The sequence below is a fragment of the Plectropomus leopardus genome, chromosome 2 (genome assembly GCF_008729295.1).
Source record: "Plectropomus leopardus isolate mb chromosome 2, YSFRI_Pleo_2.0, whole genome shotgun sequence".
NCBI classification, from domain to species: domain Eukaryota; kingdom Metazoa; phylum Chordata; class Actinopteri; order Perciformes; family Serranidae; genus Plectropomus; species Plectropomus leopardus.
In genome coordinates this window covers 24,462,951-24,483,192 of record NC_056464.1, presented here as the reverse complement: position 1 = coordinate 24,483,192, position 20,242 = coordinate 24,462,951, and the positions used below count along the sequence as shown (strand labels likewise).

Genomic DNA, 20,242 nt, shown 5'->3' with positions numbered 1-20,242 from the left:
TGCAAGATTCTAGACTATAACCAGCATTTACAAAATCAAAATCAAGAGATACTAAAGTTATGACTTTTAAATCACAATAAACTATATATTTGGATCATCAGGATCATTTTTTATCAAATGTAACCTACAACATTTTTGTTCATGATCAAATACCCACAAAACAGATTACATCTCCATCAGCATTAAAGTGCAACTTATAAGTTGGAAAACCCACTGAATCAGTTTGTATAAAAAAGATGTAGTGGATTTACATCTTTTTGTATTTGTCATGCATCTTTTTGTGATGTTGTGTCCCTTTGTGGTCATTATGTATCTCCTTGAGGTAGTATTGTGTGACTTTAAAATTATTGTGTCTTTGTTTATGTCTCTTTGGGGTTCCCTTGCATCGCTTGTGGTCTGTTTGGATCTCTTTGTAGTCATTTTGAGTGTCTTTCTGACCAATATGTGTTAATTTGAATGGCGTTTTGCAAGTCCAAAGTGAGGCCCTGACATATTGGGCCCTTGGGCCTGTGCCCAGTAGGCTCATTCAGTAATCCATCTGTGTGACACCACCAGCGTGTAGTTTATGAAAGCATGGCTGAAAACAGCTACGTTTTCCTTGGACTTTCTGTCCTTATGTCCTGTAACATATATTAAACCCCATATAACTTTTTGGCTCAATAATTATTTCCAGTTAACTGTAAATTTGGTTAAAAAAGTCAACAAACAAACTGATCTTTTGTGTTTTGTTAGTATGCTAATATGCTAAACTAAGATTGTGAACATGGTAAATATAATACTTGCATTGTGGGCATGTTAGTATTACTACAGCTGTTTGTCTTGTCACTACAAATGAAAAAAAGATAAATTGTGACTTAAAATGTCATACTTACATTAAGCACTAGTACTTTTCACCCACTTTTTGACGGAGATGGACGTCGTGGTACTGCTTCCCTTTTAAACTGATGCAAACACAAATTTATCTCTGCTAAGACTCAAACAAAACACTTATGTATTTATTTACTTACTTACTTACTTATACTCACTCTTTAAAGCGTGAGACCACAAACAATACCATAATGTTAGCCTACATTTAAAAAATTACCGGGCAACTCTGGCACTGTTTGTATCTCGCCAGACTGCATGTTTTAATTTTCAGTTCACCCCGTAGGGGCGGAGTTTAAAAAGCATCACCATCCGAAGCTCATTCTGTGACTCCGTGCTGCCCTGAGCTTCAAAACACACACCCCTTCAATCAGATTAAATGGACGTACCTGTGCTGGGGCGGGTAGCTAAACTTCAGAAGCTAACCTTAGTGGGCAGCAAATACAGAGAACAAAATGGTAAAGCAAGTTATTATTTCGTGATTATCAGGCTTAATATATTGTTTTCAAATATTCTCGGGTTACGTTTGTTGTATCTTTTTTTATTCAGGTGGGGGTTTTAGGAATGAACGCCATCACCAAACAGCTAGCCTTAGCCGATGTTTTTGCAGAGGACTCTGAAAATGAGCGAACATTTTACGGCTTTTCCGACAGTGAAATCAGCGACCACTGCAACAAGGTCAGTCATTTGGGTTAATTTAGGACCTTCATGTTGCCAGATGTTTTGTTATTACAACGCTTTTGAAACAAATAATATTATCCTGCATGGATTTGTTAATGTGTGCATAAATGCAGCTGACGGATTTAGCTTTTTAGATCCTGCTGTAACATACGTTGTGACAGAAACGGTTGAATCTTAGAAACAAACGAGATCACCAGCTAAAACATCAAATTTTGACTATAAGAGATTAATATTACTGTGCAAACTGAGGTGGCAAAGATGTATAATAACTTAATGAAAAATCACATCCATGTACGTCCATCAGAAATCAGATTTGGAAGATGAAGATGAAGATGAAGCTCAGCCTGACCTTTCCTCCAAGAAGCAGGAAGCCACGTCTAAACCGTCTTCTCGAGCCCAAACCTTCAGGCTGAGAGTGGCCCTCCGCTCCACAACCTCCACCCAGCAGTCCACTGATGATGAAGAGGAGGAGGAAGAAGAGGAGACAAAGAGAGATGTGAAGAGGGCAGGGAAGACCAGTCAGGGAAGGAAGAGGAGACATGTGAGATTTGATGATGAAGACACAGCGGTGGCTCAGTCATCTCCTTCAAAAGAGCCTGGATCTGATTCAGAAGAAAATGTATCACTTTCTTTCCTGGCCAAGAGAGAACAGAACATCAAGGCCAACAAAGCAATGGTAAAGCAGCAGCACAGGGCCGTCATAGTGTAGAAATGTTTGGAAACTGACAGGCAGATGTAACAGAGTGTAAACAAAGCTGTGGTTCCTGAACAAGTGCCCAAGAATATTGAATTTCCAACACAAAATAAAGCTCCAGACTATCTGTAAATATTACTGCAAAGAGAGCTATTGTTTTCATAGATCTATTTTTATTATTATTATTATTATATTTATTCATATTATTGAATTTTAGTCTTTGGTGTCGTATACCAATCCATTTTTTTGTCTCTTGTGTATTCACTCTGTATGTCTTACGTATTTGTGACATGCATTTTTTCTTACTTGTCTGTGCTTTGTATGCACCTTGTGTTTTGTCGTCTTGTCCGCTCTTTGAGAACAAGTTATTTATCTATCTATGTATCTAGGTGATAAAAGTAAGAGTTGCAGGGCACATGACTTTGACTTGAGCCGTGAATGTCAATTTTAGATTTTACATGACAAAAGAAAAAAACAAAAAACTTTAGTCTCAAGTGCTAAAAAAATGATGCCTGCTAAACTGAGTTGAATATAATGAATGTTTATCTGTCATGTCTCTAATCCTTTATATCCTCCCTGTTTTCTAATAGCTGGCTCAGCTGATGGCAGACCTGCAGAAGATGCCTGGAGGCGCGGGGATGTTGAAAAAACAAGCAGGCAATCAAAAGGCAAAAGAGAGGAGCTCTGTGAGTAAAATAATCTAAAAAATATCTCAATCACCAGTGAGTTTATGTAAGTGTTAAGCTTTTATATGAAGGCAAGATGAGGCGATTTTCTTTGTAATCCAGGGCAATTCAATGTGCTTTACAGGGCTATAAAAATACATCGATAAAAGATTTACAATTTAAAAGGTGCAAAGTACAAGCACGTATTACAAGAGAAACAACATTTTAGAAGTAGTCTTGTTTAGTTTAAGCTAAGTGACAGTAGAAATCAAATGAAAAAGGGCGTCCACCAATTATTTTTAAATAGACTTTAAGTATGTACTGAGGCCATTTTAACTACAATCACCTGCAGCGTCCACCTCGATCTGGTGCAGCTGGAGAGTCCAGGAGGAACCCAGAGCGAGCGTCTCGCAGACAGACCCGCTCTATGGGGGGAGTTGAGGATCTTTCAGCCCCAAAGGAGGAAGAGCTGGAGCTCAGCTTGGAGGAGGAGCTGCTGGAGGTCAGCTCTATCATTTATCAAGGCCCAGTTGAAAAATGGTTCATGTTAATGAGAGTTAAAACACGATTCTTTACATGTCTATCAGTGTGTTGTAACTTTCTAATTTCATTATCCATTTTATATTTGTAATATGTCCTGTATGATGGTCAAAGGTAACCGTGTATTCGTCCTTTTGTAGGTCTGTTCAGCTAACCTATTCTGTAACGTGTCAGTTTCTGTGCAAAACCTCCAATTAAATAATCATTATCTTTGTCTTTGTGCTCCAGGTACGCCGAGCCCCACAGCGTCGTGGCACCCCACGACCTAATCAGTCCAAACCTCATCATATCCGTCCTGTGGAGGATATCACAGAGGACGAGATTCAGCTGGTCGCAGATAACATGACCGATAAAGTCTACAACAGAGTCACAGTGAGTTCTCAGCTGCACTCTATCTGCAGTAGTGTTGTCAAAAAACTGATACTCAGATAGAAATCGATTCTAAAAATTAGTACTGGATAAGATAATCATTTGCAACAGTATTGTGCCGTCTTGTCCTCATCATTGACGCACAACTGCACAAAGAGCACCGCTGCAGACAGGCAGGCACACGGCCCCTCCCCTCACTAGCACCACCCTAATCTGCAGCTCTTTATGTAGTGAGATATATAGAAATTATATATTAAAAGGTGATCAGAAACCACAAAATCACTTTGCAGCTTTGGTTCAGAGTCCTGATATTCTAGGAAAAACTGGCAGGGCCACTGGGTCACCACCAGGGGACAATCTCTCCATTACTGAATCCTAAAATTAACAGAATATGCAAAAACTGTTATATAATGTCAACGCACCTGTCCACTGTCTCTCATTGAGGTTTCTTTGTGTATTTTCAGGGCTCCACGTGTCATCAGTGCCGTCAGAAAACTGTTGACACCAAGACATGCTGCCGCAGTGAGGACTGTCGAGGGATTCAGGGTCAGTTCTGCGGGCCGTGTCTGAGGAACAGATACGGAGAGGATGTCAAGAAGGCGCTGCTTGATCCGGTCAGACTGCTGACACACTGACACTCTCTTCACCTGTGGAGATGCACAAAAGATTAATTTAGCATTGTTTCACTATTTAATGTTAGTAAGTGTTCAGGCCTGCATTTGAGGCGGATTTTATGTAACAAATGCATATACAGAGAGATTAAAGGGCAGAATATAATACAGATGTTGCTGTTATTAACACATTGACATTTGCCTGAAGATTGGATCTTATGGGTGACAATTTTGCATTTTCACACTCAGGCCTTAATACGCATGACGTGACTTATTGTATTTACATCAGTCGAAATATAACTTTTCCATCCTTTCGATCACACTTACATTACTGGGGCACAATGTGAGCCTCATAACTTCTTCTGACTTTGTTTTCTGGCATGCAATGATCTATATATATATTTAAGTTAATGTAGGTTGCCGTCAACTTTTGTACCCTGTGGTAGCTCAACATGTGTATTGACAAGCAAAGCTCATAGTAGTAGTACTTGTACTGTAAAGTTAAAGACTGTTTTGTTTAATATTTTGGATTGTGTATTTTACTCGTCTTTCTCAGATTCACTTTACTGTGTAATCACGTTGGTTATCTCCTCAGGAGTGGAAGTGCCCTCGCTGTCGTGGCATTTGCAACTGCAGCTTTTGTCGCCAGCGTGAGGGCCGCTGTCCGACTGGCATCCTGTTCCCCCTCGCCCAGTACCACGGCTTCTCTGACGTCCACTCCTACCTCAGCAGGTGGGAAACTATCCCACAACAAATTAATGTTGTCCCTTTTTTAAATGAAAAACACCAATTTGAGCATGGAGGTTGTGTAGGTCCAACAAAGTTAAAAAAAACCTCCATAACTGTAGTATAATGCTCGTTATTCACCTTTAATGAGTGACAGTGTGTGTTAGAACTGATACAACATCTGTGTTTTTTCTCTCCTCACAGCCTCCGTAACAAACTGAAGAATGAGGATCATGATGTGGAGATGTGAGCTCAACGCTAGATGGCGTATTTGCTCCAAATGTTTTAGTTCCTGCTTGTTCCAGATTTTAGTCTGTTTTAATCAATCTGTGATTTTATATGAATAAAGTATTTTTTAAACAAATGGTTGTTGTTTGAGAAATGTTTGCAAGGAAAAGAGACAAAGTACATTGAATCTTAATTTTAATCCAGCTGTTGGCATTTGCAGTAGTTGTATACACACAATGTAAAATCCCTTATTTAAAACGGGGTGAAAAAATAAGAGCACTTGTTGTCCGATGAACTTTGTCTATACAGTTTCAACGGAGAGCTTTTAAACACATTTACTGACATTATACAAGTTATCTTTTGCAAATAAAGCAGAATTCCGAAGCAAAGAAAAAGATTTCAATAGTGGCTAGAAGCGACTTTTCAGAAAAAACGTTGACCCTTAGTACATTTTGCAACTTATTTATTTGGACAACAAAGGGATATGTGTCCGGTGCCTGCCTCGAGCTGGATTTTTTCCAGTTAGAACTTTAACATATGCATTACAAGAGTAAAAATTATTAGAAAGTTCCCAGACCAAAGAAAGATTTCCTAGTTTTGCTTATAAAATGAGTATGAACCTTTGGTTTTGAGCTTACATATTTATGCTGTCTGGACATCCTTACACAATATTTTACTCTGACCAGATATGACTAAACAAGAAACGCTTTTCCACCGAAAGAAAACAAAAACTGAAGTGACTGCAAGGCAAAGATAGCAGAGGAAAAAAAGTACTGAGAAGATCTGGACTGTATAGAATACATTATTCTATGACAGAAAGGCTCTTAAATTTAAACATTTAATCTACATATATATATATAAAAGTAATAACATAAGATTAAGATTGATTGTGCATGAGAGGTTCATACAACTGAAAGGCAATCTCTTGCAATAATGTAAGATGATCCTGCCTACGCTAAGAATTCCTGTAGCCCTTACATTACCAAAAATATATATGTACATAAAAAAAAATCAAAATGTTTTTGCTATGATAAACATATCAAAGCATGATGGCTTGAATGTGTGTACCTACATAAAAGGTTAAAGAGTTAATTCTCAGGATGTCAGTGCCCTGACACACAGACGTCCTCACACTGATTAGTGCTTCTGGCTCTGATCTGGTCGTGACCTTGCGTTTTCCAGCCCGCCTCACCCTAATATACTTTTCATATTATTCCTATCATACTGGGATTGTTAGTATGTGAACAGGTTCCCCTAAAACTGCAACCAGACGTGTGAGAACCAAATATTTGCTGCCCAAGATTGTTATAATTTCAGTTTAAGGGTTGAGTTTACTATTAAGGGGCTAATAGTTAGAGGGGCAGCCCAGTCCGAGAGGGCGGGAAACACCTGAGGTGAAGGACATGTAGCGAAGCTCCCAGCCCTGAAACAAGGGTGAGAAACTAACTTAGTAGTGTCATCTCTTTACTAAAGAAGCATGTAGAGAGGATATTACTAGCTACCAATGCAACACCGAGAGTGCCGGTCTGTGTGTGTTATTGCAATCCCACCAGCGTGTAAGATTGAGTCTTCATGTGGGACAAACGTTAGCGTCGAGCCATTCAGGGGGAATAAAAGTTCATGATGATTTCTCTAATCTAACGCTTCAGTCCAACTCTGACCCCTCTATGACACAGGTGTCTAAATACATGATGGAGATAATAGTGTCTGTTGTGTAGCATCTGTGACCACCTCTCCCGTCTGACGCCCTTGTGAGGTTCTGCGTCTGCAGTTAGACATGCCCTTTTTAACCTTTAAATGTCTGAATGCATCATCCACCAAGGCTCGTCTTCCTGCTCCCCCGCCGTCCTCAGTAGCTGTTGCCGTTAAGTTGGTGAAGGTCCACCTGCATCATGTTGATCCCGCTGCTGGCTAATCGAGCTAAGCTCTCTGCAGATAAGGTTTCCATGGAGACGATGGTGTGCTGGTCGCTGGCTGACACTGCTCCTGTGCTGACTTTCGATCCTGCTGTAGGGGAAGCGGCGTCGGTAGAGACTGTGGTGCTGCTGCTGGTGTTGACTGCCTTCTTGTTCAAGTGGGTCTTGATGTGCTTGGAGAGGTGATCGCTGCGCATGAAGCGTTTGGGACACTCGGGGCAGGCAAACCTTTTCTCACCTGAAAAGGAGGGAGATATTAAAATCGCTATAAAAATAGCAGCAGCTGGTATGAGCAGAATCAACAGACTGATGGCTATGTGTTCGAAAATGTCAATTTATGAAGGATAAATGCACTGTACTGCAGTGAAGAAAAGTGAATAATAATGTTAAATACTCTTAGTTATTTATTTATTTTTTTTAAGAAAGCAGCCCTCTGAGTACCTTTGCAAAGTCATATTGGTGCACGATCCACACAGAAAATGTCTAGTTTCAGTCCAGCTCAAAAATTCACTTTATTGGCTGACCTTACAGTTATCAGAGAATCTTTCCCCTCTAAAATCAGTAGTTGGGCACAATGCAGAATACTCTCTTTATCAGGAGAAAATAAACATATGCAAAGTATGAAGATATGATGATGATATGCAAGATTCAATAGGATAAGTAACCCTAAAGCAGCAGCTATCAACTGTTTTCACTATTAATTAATGTGTTGATAATCATTTTGATTATTCTTTTGGCCCATAAAATGTCAGATTTTTTTTTCTAAAGCCCCATATTACATAAACTGCACATATTCAAGTTGCTTGGTTTGTCCAAAACCAGTAATATTCAATTCAATTCAATATGATCGAAGACAAAAACAGCATCAAATAATCAACCTAAAAGAAACTAATTGTCATTATAGTTGTAAATTAATTATCTTTTGATCTACCAATCCATTATTTATCCTGCTACAGAAAAATGGATTCCCTGGAAAGCTATGTTGTCAAGAAACAAATGTTGACATGTGCGCAGACTTATCCTTTACTATCTTTACATCAAAGTCTTTGGACTTTACGGTCATCTTTGACATTTGATCTAATGTCCTTCTCATAATGTCAAATACACCAAATTAAATCCTCACCTGTGTGCGTCCTCTTGTGACGCTGGAGTTCATCTGAACGTGTGAATCGTTTGCCACAGAAAGACCAGCTGCAGACGAAGGGCCGTTCTCCTGTGTGCCAACGCAGGTGAGCTCTCAGGTGGGACGTCTTGCCGTAGATCTTCCCACAGCCAGAGATGTGACAAATGTGCTGCTTCTTTTTAGTTGGATCACTGCTTGATGTTAAAAACCAAAGAAATCAGAGTTGGAGGGTTACTGATTTTTCCATACGATTTTCAGAGGATAAATACAATCAGCTAAAACAGAAATGCTGTGTTTCTCTGAAGCTCCTGTTTCATGGGAGAGCTAGCAGGACAGGTGTGTGTGTGTGATACTTGGCGCCTCCTGTTTCTGGAACACCAAATTGCTATCTTAAAATTACACACTGGGGCAGCATTATGCCAGCACAGTGTGAAAAACTACAGCTGGCATATTGGTGGATCTTCTTTGCAGCAGTATTGCAGAATCACTTTTTAAAAAGGACTGGAGATGCTCTTCAGAAAAAACACAGTTTATCACAACTTTTATTTTTGTAGCTCTGACAAATGGTTCTGCTGAAGTGTGCTTTTCCTTTAAGTGTTAACATTACAACTCTTTAATGAGAAGGCAACCTTATGGTTTATCTTCCACACTAACAACTAACAGTACAAATAAAGGTATATCATAACAAAAGACTCAGAGAGTACTCGGAGAAAGCCCTATCTTGCAATGTTAATGAAAGTGATACTTTATACTATACCATACATACTTTCAACTTTGTATCCTTGTATTCCTGTGCACCGTCATTGGAATTGGCTTTTCAAGTTTCATTAAAATTAGGCCAGTTGTTTTTCTGGTTTTTTTTTTGGCTAACAGACAAACTAAAACGAAACATAACCTCCTTGGGCGGACGTAATAATAATGACATGACAAAAGACGTGACTTCCTGAAAAACATTATTATATTATATTATATTATGTCCCATTTTAAATAAGCACAATAAACACTCACACACACTTAAAGTTCCACAATATCCATCTTTACACAACTAATGACGACCAATGATGATTTACGACTGTATAACTTACATCACAGTCGTTGTATGGATTATATTAGACTGTGCAACTAACAGTGGCACAATGACATACCGTCCTTCTCCATCCTTGCAGAAGGGGCAGGTACACGCTTCCCTGCGGTTACGTCGTCCTTGAGGTTGTGGGCTGATATCCTCATCATCCAAAGCTGTACTGTCATCCAAACTGTCTCCTGCTGTCTGTAACCCCTGATCTCCTGTAGAGATGGAATAGAAATACTCACGTTAGATTATTTATAACAATGGTTTAAGAGCTCCTCAAGATAAACACATTTTATCGATTAAGTTTAGAAGAAACTAAAACTACGTCAAATACACAATGAGTCTTTCTGCAACCTTTCCTATTAGAAAATCCACCCCATTCACCCCAATTCTCCCCGCCTTGATTACTGTAATTAAAAAAAGGTAAGGTGCATTGACAGATTTATAAAGTTATCAGTATGTTTGTTAAAAATTTGTGCAAGCCCCTACTTCATTTCCTATTCCTGATAAGATCTGCAGCTATTCATTTCCCATGACAGATTTTCACTTTTTGATTTCTGATATGTCCTTGTTTAGGAGATTTACAATAGTTTTATACAACACTTAAGATTCAAACAACAATATTAAACCCAGAGTGTTCAGAAAAGTTTTTCTAGCAGTGTAAATACCAGTTAGACAAAATATTTGAAAATGACTAATACATGGGTAACACATGGACATGTACAAACACTTAAACACCAGATGAGTCTGAGCCCTGCAGGCTTTAACTACCATACTTAAGTAAACATTTGTAGAGTCAGCACAGACACTAATGTGTAGTAAAATCCACCATTCAGTGCTGCTGGAAACTAACAGCCTAATACATACAGTAAATAGCTGATGGGAAGTGCATGATTTCATAATAAGGATAACTGAGCAAATTGCTTACTTTAATCAAAACCCACTGATTCCTCACATATGTTGCCTGCAAGCATTTAAATATGAACATAATGTGAAGGGTTGCCAATAACAGTTCATGAGAAGGGTTTCGACATGATAGCGGCTGCTAATAAGGTGGGAGAGGTCGAGTTACACCCTTTCAGTGACACAGAAGTTGTGGCTGACCTTCAAATGAAGAACTATAATGTGATCATCGTCTGAGTCGATGCAGCGTCACCAAGAAAAGAAAGAAACTGCAGCAAGAAAACAACACATAGAGTGCAGTAAAGAGCTCAGGAGAACACTGGACCAGCAGAACTGGTTAAACTGGTGTAGTGCACTTCACACACAAAGAGCAAAAGAGATCAAATCCAGAGACACGAGATACTATGCATTTTAGTCTGGGTAAAAAGGTCAATACAGCAAGTAAACCTTATTCAACATATTTACTCAGCTCAACTGCCAGGTTAGTTTACTATTGAAAACCGGCTGTGTACTATGATAGTTGGTGGTTACTTGTTCTGCCTAAAATAACAACAGGTAAACACAATCAAAAAGTCCATTTCAGCCACTGTTACTTTGATTTGAAGATGTCTAAAAGGAATGGCAAAGTCAAAGCCCCTAAATGGGCTTGGACCAAGCTACACTGATAATAATAATGATAATAAAAATAATAACAACCGCAACAACAACTTGGATTTATATAGTCAAGGTACCAAAGCTATGGAACACTCTACCTACAGAAATTATGGAAGCCAGTTTGCTATATATTTCTAAAAGAAAGCTAAAATCATATTTCACTTTAGCTTTTAACTAGCTCACTTTCCTGCAATTATTTTAAAAAGTTTTATTTTACTTGATTTTATTATTTATGATTAAAGCTGCAACAGTATGAGATGTTCTTGGTATGATAACCTTCACAGAAAATAATAATTATCACAGTATAAGAATTATTATCATGAAATGAAAACAGAAGGATTTTTTTGTGGTTGAACAAACATTTTACTACTATATTTGAAACCATTTTTAAAAAAGTATATGTAAAAAGTCTCCCTTTGGAAAATGGCTAAGATAAAGGTGAGATCCTCCTTCTAGCAGTGTTTTTTTCCCCTCTAAATGAGTAAATGTACACAATCAAATTCAAACCACTGCAACCTTATTTGTGATTTGACTGTTTTATGATGACGTATTCTATTTTCTATGCTTGTCATGTATTTCTAATTGTATTTAAATGTCCTTTATCTTGAATCGCCTTGTTGGACTGTTTTATGTTAATTCTGTCTATTTCTGTGTGAAGTACTCAGTGCTAACAATGACCTTACTATAAAGAAATTGTGGTGCATTTATTGTGACAAGTTTTATATAAATAAAGTTTATCATTATTATTATAAACTAATTCAGCTCAGAAATATGAATACAGTACTGCATGAGGATTGCATAATTTAATACCAATAAAGTTCTCCTTCACTGAGGGGCCACTGGGTTCTCCTGAGTCACTAACAGCTCAAACTGAAACACAACTACTATTAATTCAATACTCTCTGTGTTCATGAAGCTTACTTTTTGAATTATTAGGAAAACATTTGTGTATGCTGAATTTCAATTATCTTTGGAGAGCACACTAGTGACTGACCTGCTGAACTGGCGATGGTGATGGGAACAGTCTGCAGCTGGTGCATCTGGAGCCCAGAGCTTCCGAGCGTGTTGAGATTTATGGTCTGGATTCCTGGGATCTGCACTGTGTTGACAGACACTCCTCCAGCTGCAGCGGCGCCCGGAGCCTGACCAAGTTGGGGCAGAGACTGCATTGGGGCCAGCGTGATCTGTGGTCCTGCTGGACTCTGGATCTGAATGGTCTGCCAGCTCACCTGGCCATTGGGGCCCACAGTGCGCAGGAGGATGGGGCCTGTGTTTGGCATAATCTGGAGATTTTGAAGCCCTTCCTGGCTGAGCGTAGGAGTTGCAAACACCTGACCCCCAGCGGCCGTAACGGTTCCGGCCTGGATGGTCTGGAGGGGTGTTCCACCTTGGATAACCTGCTGAGGCTGGATGAGGATCTGCTGTGGCTGCTGACCGTCTCTGTTGTCTGGCTGTATTGGGACACCCAGAGAAGACGCTGCGTTCTGCTGGAATGTGACTCCATTGCTGTTCTGTGTTTGTGCCATTCCATAAGTAGAGGTGGCCTGCGTGGTGACAGTGGACGCAGTTGTCATAAAACCTGCGCCGCTGGACACTGGTTGTTGCTGCTGCTGTATGAGCTGGTTTGCCCCTGTGTCCCCACCACTGTTTGCATCTCCCCCGCCGCTCGCTCCAGTGCTGACAGGCAACAAAGTGATGTTTCCATTGAGGGACACGGGCATATTTGCCAGGAATTGTGGCTGGTTTTGCAACATGCCATTGCCTAGGCTTATATTTTGTATGGGGATGGCACCCTGAAGGAGACTGGGCATTGTTATGATGTTTCCTGCAGCACCGGCTCTGTTGGTCGTAGCTATGATCTGCTGGCCGTTAGAAGATGACACGATCTGGAACTGCTGCCCTGCTCCTGCAGCGGCAGGTACAGCCGAATCCTGCTGAGTGTGTGCCAGCTGCAGCGGCTGGCCGTCTACTGTCTGAAACTGGGGAATAACCTGGTACTGGATGTTTGGCATCATGCCTGATATGGTGGTAAGCACCTGCTGACCCTGCATCGATGGTGCCTGAGCTATCACATACTGCTGTGGCTGCTGCTGCTGCTGCTGCTGTCCCTGAGTACTAACCACAGCTGCTGATGGTGACAGCACCTGTCTGCTCTTGCCTATGTCTCCCCCTGCCATCACCCCCGAGGAGTCGGTGGTGATGGTGTTGGTGCCTGAGGTTGCTTGGATGCTAAGAGGGACGACCTGCCAGCCGTTGGCACTGGAGGTGAAAACACCCTGGTTTAGGTCCAACTGTTGCTGCTGGTTTTGTTGTTGTTGGTCTGCAGGTGAATCGTTTTCTCCTGGGGTGTCAATTCGACTGCATGTGGCTGCCAACAAGGCGAGGGGAGATGGCTGCTGTGAGTCCTGGAAGGAGAATACATGAAAGTAAATGAGAATTAATTTACATAGTTAAAATAATTGCTACTATCTAACATACATATAAAGGGTCCAGGACGTAGGTTTTAGGGGCAGCTACTGACAGAATGGTACATAATATTCATAACTATGTTTTCATTAGTTTATAATGACCTGAAAATAGGAAAATTGTTGTGTTTTCGCGACCTTAAAATGAGACTTTTACATCTACATACAGCGAAGGTCCCCTTCCTTGAAGTCCCCCATATTGTTCTACAATAGCCCAGAATGGGCAAACAAAACACTGGCTCTTCATAGGGCCATTCACGTTTTCGTGTCGGCCAGTGTTATTCTCTTGAGGCCGAGACACACCAAACTGACATCAAAAAAACTAGTTGCGACAAGGGCAGATTTTTGTGGCCTCATGCTGCCTCTGTCTCCGCCAAAAAGTTACTCATAAAAACACTGCAAAAACAACAGCCAACACCTAACCATGACGTTCCTTCTACACCTGTGCCACAGGAAATAATAGAAAGAGGACAGATACAAGGTTCTAGTTATCCAGTCAGCACATCAACAACACAACCTGATGATGAAAGAACAAATTACATTTACTGTGCGCTAGCGAATAATAACACAAAAAAATTAAGCTTTTCTGCTTCAATGGCTAAAAAAAAAAATCCCCATCTAAATATAACAATTTGTTTCAATCTCATGAAAGTCCCCATCTAAATATAACATGTTTGTTTCAATACTGTTCACTCTAGACCTAAGTTGTTTGCTTCCTTCTTTATTCACTTCAGTCTCTCTTCTCGTGCGCTAAGATGAACTGCCGGTCAAAGTGTTTTAATTCACAGACGGGCTCCGCAATCTCCGACAAAGATTCAATGTGCTGAATTGGCCAAGGAAAAGGCCAATATGGGCCAACTAATGCCAACAGATGCAGGACACACTGCAAAAACTACAGAGACAGACGCTCACCTACGCTCTTATATTGACCGACGGCCGACTGTGGGCTTGGTGTGTCAGGGCCCTAACATGATTGGCACACAGGAGGGGTTTCAGTAATGCAACATCACCTCTAGATGCCACAAAATCCTACACACTGAACCTTTAATGCTGCTGCAAGAAGAAATATATAAAGCTGTAAAAATGTCCTCTCATATGAAATTAACTGAGGCACTATTAATTAATATACTAAGGGAAATAACACCAATATAGTGACACTAATAATAACTTTTAGAACTAGGAGCTGCCTGAAATATGACCCTCCAAGTCCAGGACAGTGGATGGACATTGTTAAGGACACTCTATGAACCTCTTTGGAAAAACCGACCTTTCATCTAAGGACTGACTTTTAACTGGAAAAACAATAAATATGAAGTTTAATAATATTAATTATAAGAGTACTTTTACAAGCAAACTTAATCCTGATTTACAATAAAACATCAGGATGAAAAATAAATAGAACAAATAAAGCAGGATAATTGCAGAAGTAATAAAAACAAGCTACATGTTACCATAAAATAATTACAAACGGACCTGACAAGACAAGAAAAAGAAAAAAAAAAGAGTGCTAAAAAGAGTGCTTTAAGAAGTGATTTAAAACATTAAGAGCCAAAAGGTCGGACTGTTGCCATCAGACTGTTCAACACATCCACCTCTGTCAGACCTGTGGTCACTGTCACTGAACTGGACTAAACTCTGTCCACTCCACATCCAAACAGTACAGACTGCAGTATGTGTGTATGCATATCATGTATATATATATGTACAATATATAACATCGGATCGTCGCCTGCATTGTATTATAAATCTATTATATTATACATCACTATATATATATATCATTATTATTATTCTATCATTATAATTATATTATATTATACATAACATTAGCCATCAGACATAAAAAATGTCAAGTGCTAATGTCATGATGCTGATACTATTATTAATATTAATATTATGGATATTATTACTACTATTATTACTACTATTATTAATACTATCACTACTATTATGTGTGCGATGTCTTCAAACTGATGTTATTACCATTATTAGTATTATATGTACACCTCTACATATTCCCCTTATTCTGCTGTCATCATTACTATGCTCATGTGTATCCTTACCATCATCAGATTGCACCTTACCACTGCATTTGCACTACCTCAGTACTCTTTTGCACTACCTCAGCATTCTATTTATTCTATTTTTATATATTTATGTCTATTTCTATCTTCTATTATTCTTCTTATTTTTTTATGTATGTCTCTGCATGTCTTACGTGCCAAGCTGCTGTGACAACTAAATTTCCCTCCGGGGATCAATAAAGTCGTCTAAGTCTAAGTCTAAGTCTAAAAGGCTGAATGATGTTGTAAAAATAAAATATGAAAAAACAGAGATTGTCAGTTTGCTGGCTTTGTGCATGCCAAACTAGTAATGTATTCCTATACATTAAACCTGTTTTTTTTTTTTGTTTGTTTGTTTGTTTGTTTGTCATGCAGGTCCTGTGCCCTGCACCTCTCAGAGAGTGGGGCTGCAGTAAGAAGCCCGAGGGGAAACAGGGTGGGAGAGGATGGGAGGGACCGCATTTTTTTCCAAAGCAGCGGCGGGCTCGACTTCCCCTCCCCCCAAACCCACCCATCTCCCTCCCACACTTTTATTTTGCCCTATAAACTGACACACTCTTCTAGCCACCCCCTCCAAGGCCAGCCAAATGGGCCGAGCGAAATGCACATGAAGTGCCGGGGTTTGACGGGAACACCCCGTGTGGGCGAAATTTACCTGCCCATTCCCCACCCCGGTGACATGTGCTCCGGAGACAAAAATCAACAACCCGGAGTCCCGACAGAGATGTGCGGCAGAGTCAAACAAACTAACCCGGAGTGAACAAACACTGGCACTTAGGATAAAGTGGGGAGCACTATTTCTATTCTGAGAGTCATCTGATTTACGCAAACAGCGAAAGTACACCTACTTGTGAGTTTGTGTTTCGCTTTTGACTGTAGCTCCCACCGCTCTCCGCAGCGGCCATTTCACCCTGCTGCTGATCTGCGGAAGAAGAGTTAGTAAGATCACTTTAAAAGTAGCTACATCAGCAACACAACACCATGAAACTGAGTTACATTAAACAATGGGGAACACCTACACAGCACACGCATGGTCGACCTCACAAACATAACTTAACTTTAGGAAATGTGAACCAATTCAAGGAAGAAGTGCAAAGAAATCCATGCCACAAGTGCTCCAAAGGGCCAGCTAGCCTGTTAGCTAACAAGCTAACATCAACTCACCACCAGTAATGTTGAGAAAAACCACCAAGAGTTAGCGAAAGCGACGACTTAGTTTCAACTTTACCACTAAATATACCTCAGCTAGCTCACGTGGATTTGATCAAGTTAAATTGTTGTGTAAGCATGTGACGTTGTTGCCAATTAAGTACAGAAGTTACTGTTACACAGTTAGCTAAGTACCGACAATTAGCAGTTAAGTAGTTGCTCACTTTTTAACTGCTGGAAAACAGTACGATGTATCACACTGACGACATTTAAACATTTAAAACGTTGTTCTTTGATTCTATGTCTGACTGTTTGCGTTATGCTTCGCTCGCAACATGCCACTGAGTTTAAAAAGTTCACTTACTGCTCATAATTTGAAGACGGGAGGAGTTTCTCTGCTCTTTTTTCGGGTTGACAACTTTTCACAACTTCACACAAACTTGACGAGCTCCCCCTATGAAGGAGAAAGACGGGTGCGCTCGATTTAGGGACCTGTGTAGCCTGGTGCCTTCGCCGAGCACGGACATTGACAAAAATGAGACATTAGGTTCATGTTGTAAATTTTGTAATTAAAAGTCTTTTTTTTCCCCCCAGCACTTTATATAAAAACATACACGTTCAACTATTCAAATCGTATAATGGTCAGTCTCAGGGCTTTGTATTGATTTATTTTTTTAAACAAAGTTTCGAAATGGAAGATGGTTACCATGGAAATAGAATGCGAGTTTCATTCTGTTGCTATAATACATGTATTTTAAAAATAATAAATAAATGAAATTCCACATGTAAAGCTGTATTCTGGCCTATATATTTAAATTAAATCAATAAAGCACATGTTTTGCAATTATGCTTGGTCTACCATATAAACGATTGTTCATTGAATCACATGACTGTTCTATTTATAAAGTTCGTTTTGTGATATTTAAAAAAAAACGTACGTGCGTATGAAGGTGAAATGGTGTTTTATTTTTTTAAGGAAAGATCCCAACCTCAGTTTTATTAAAAAATAAATAAATAAATAAAAAACCCAAAATAAAACAAAACAAAGAAATCGATCACATAATTTATCAAAAACTGTTTAAATGACATACCGAACACACAGTTGAAAACTATATGGTCTTTTATTAAATTCTTTATTAGAGTATTTTATTTCACATATTTATGGGATGTTTATAAAACTGTTTATAGAAAGGAAGAATGCCTTTTAATCAATGAATAACTTGTAACTAAGTAACTAAATAAATGTGCCTATGAAATAAGTCCTGAAATGAAGAAATAAGGCAATAAATATGTATATTAAACTTAATTTAGTCTGAATTAATAGGGTTTTGTTCCAAGGAGAATTTTCCAACGTAGTTAAAAAATAAGTGGACTATCTTTTTTTTACTATATATATTCGTGAGACCCTCACACAAATATGAGAATGCCATTCAAGCAACATTAATGTGCCTATAAAATTAATAAATTAGGCCCTTAATAAATGTAAATATAGGTGTAGAAATCAGCCAATATAGTTAAATAAATTAATAGATTTTTGTTGTTAAAAGGACCCTTTCCCAAAAGACTTACTTTTAATTAGCTCCTTTAATGGAGCTTTTTTTTTTTAATTCCACATTCCACTACCAATTAATGCAAACCTCGCGCAGTTAAAATATCAAACCGCATACATTAACCGTATTGCACTCAGTAACTGAGAAAAGGCATGGCACCCTGTCTAAATGTGTCTCTTGGGACATGTTTACTGTACTACCGCACTGTGGCAAATAAGTAAAAGAAGCGCACCCCTGTTGGAGCTACTTCTGAAGGATTGCTGCTTTCCTCCAATGGCAAACGTCGTCTGTGCCAACGAGAATCGGCCAGCCAATGTCATTGGCCCAAAGGCGGAGAATTGGGTGGGACTAAGCAAGGTAGGTTGTACTTCTGAGTATGATTGACGTTGGGTTATCTGTTTTCCGCTTAAATGGCGCCATGAGTAACTATGTTTAAATAAAAAGTGATATCTCCCCTCACTCCCGCTGTGTTGCGGTCTCATCATTCAGCAGTGTAAAGATCCCACGGCTCTTCTTCAGTTTTGAACACGGAGGTGGGGAAGGAGGAAGGCGCACTGGGTATTTAAGTCTTGCCTCCGTGGCCGCTGGCCACTCCCTGGTGGCGCCCTGTGGGCTGGGAAACAGCAAGGAGGCGGGAGGAGTCGGTCAGGGTGGAGGAGCAGAGACCCCATCACACTCAAACACTGGCTGTAACCGCGCTGGGAGGAGAAAATGGCTCGCTTGTGGGAGGGCTTTTATTATTGGGATGTGCGAGGGGGCTGTCAGTGAAGCAGCACATGTGCCCATGTAAACAGGACAGAGGGTGGAGTCCGTCCTCTGGACAAACCTGCATCCACCCAACTGCACTCAAACTGGTCCAGCCCCGTCTTCACACTGACACACACCCGATCAGGTTTATCAGTCAGTGCAGCATCTGGCTGCAGGGTATCATGCACTAACTCCTTTTAGCAGTGCAAGACGTACATACATCCTTCACTTAAGTATAGGTAGCAATATCACAATCTAAATAGTTTTTAACAAGGTAAAGTAGGCCTACATTTCAGACTTTACTAAAGTAAAAGTACAGTGCTATGAGCATAATGTAGGTCATCATGCAACATAATAAGATAAGCCTTAGTTAGTTAGCAAATAAATTAAGAGGATAAAATTTAAATATACTGTAAGCAAGAAAAAAACTCATTGTACTTATCAAATCCTACCCCCTTTCAGAATGATATATATATAAAAATACTGGAAAATACAGAAAACTAAGTCACACTGTCAAAGCAACTTACCTATTTTGCATCATAAGCATATACTGTGCCTGTTTCTCTCTCTGTTTGACCAGCTCATATTCCCTCAATCACTGATCCCCAGAGAGAGAATTCAGGTGCTGCAAAACAATGACAGAAATACATAAGCAGGCATAAACTAATAGGCCCAAAAAGATGCAATCCTATATAGGCTCACAACTGGAATAGCATTATAAGTATAGATAAATAAAAAAAGAATACAAACCATGCAAGAGCAAATAAAGACAAAGTTACAAGGTATATTGAAAATGGTGTGGTTCATAACAGCAAGAGAGCAAGAATGCCTGCTGTGTTGTTGCCATATATTATAGCACTCTGTATATAAGTGCCCCAGTAAGCCATGGCAGCAGCATGCACAAGACACTGAAACTGAAGCGGCTAAACTGAATTAAGTGATTGTTCATTTTATTATTCACACCTATGCACTTCTTACTGTGACATGTCAAAATGTGTTAAGCCCTATAGCAGAGTAAAAGGTCTAATAATGATGTAGAATTATAAAATAGCAAAAAATAATTTAATTATAAATAAATAAAAAATAAAAAATATCTTAAAAATGCACTTGAGCACAGTACTTGAGTAAATGCACTTACTTCCCACCACCTTCCTTAAGTTTCTGTACTTTTTTTTTTTAGTAAATGTTCGTGTTTTACCTCTACTAAAGAAGCTGATCTAAA

General features: G+C 39.5%; 2 protein-coding genes across 4 annotated transcripts; one reads left to right on the top strand and one right to left on the bottom strand.

Annotated features, from left to right (window-relative positions):
* The first annotated feature begins 1,265 nt into the window (after nt 1-1,265).
* On the top strand, nt 1,266-5,510 carry LOC121957335 (cell division cycle-associated protein 7-like). The gene is made up of 9 exons (XM_042505906.1): nt 1,266-1,322; nt 1,414-1,542; nt 1,850-2,221; nt 2,830-2,925; nt 3,257-3,406; nt 3,673-3,816; nt 4,278-4,427; nt 5,020-5,156; nt 5,355-5,510. Exons 1-9 carry the CDS (start codon nt 1,320-1,322, stop codon nt 5,398-5,400), a joined length of 1,227 nt encoding a protein of 408 aa, XP_042361840.1. The 5' UTR covers nt 1,266-1,319; the 3' UTR covers nt 5,401-5,510.
* Nucleotides 5,511-5,556: 46 nt separating this feature from the next.
* On the bottom strand, nt 5,557-17,168 carry sp1 (sp1 transcription factor). 3 transcript variants are annotated; one of them, XM_042505862.1, is made up of 6 exons: nt 17,088-17,168; nt 16,423-16,496; nt 12,041-13,451; nt 9,563-9,704; nt 8,418-8,611; nt 5,557-7,532 (listed from the first exon to the last, which is right to left on the bottom strand). In XM_042505862.1, the coding sequence occupies exons 1-6, from the start codon at nt 17,092-17,094 to the stop codon at nt 7,228-7,230; spliced, it is 2,133 nt and encodes a 710-aa protein (XP_042361796.1). In that variant the 5' UTR covers nt 17,095-17,168; the 3' UTR covers nt 5,557-7,227. The 3 variants fall into 3 exon arrangements, with proteins under 3 accessions (XP_042361796.1, XP_042361806.1, XP_042361814.1); XM_042505872.1 differs by having other exon boundaries at nt 8,418-8,608; XM_042505880.1 differs by lacking the exon at nt 17,088-17,168 and adding an exon at nt 16,739-16,812.
* Nucleotides 17,169-20,242: the final 3,074 nt, after the last annotated feature.

Coding starts and splice junctions, on each gene's coding strand:
- sp1 (XM_042505862.1), bottom strand. Junction 9,705..12,040: donor CACCATCGCCAGTTCAGCAG/GTCAGTCACTAG, acceptor CCATCTCTACAG/GAGATCAGGGGTTACAGACA. Junction 7,533..8,417: donor TCACAAGAGGACGCACACAG/GTGAGGATTTAA, acceptor CCTCCTTTTCAG/GTGAGAAAAGGTTTGCCTGC.
- LOC121957335 (XM_042505906.1), top strand. Junction 3,407..3,672: donor TGGAGGAGGAGCTGCTGGAG/GTCAGCTCTATC, acceptor TTTGTGCTCCAG/GTACGCCGAGCCCCACAGCG. Junction 3,817..4,277: donor AAGTCTACAACAGAGTCACA/GTGAGTTCTCAG, acceptor GTGTATTTTCAG/GGCTCCACGTGTCATCAGTG.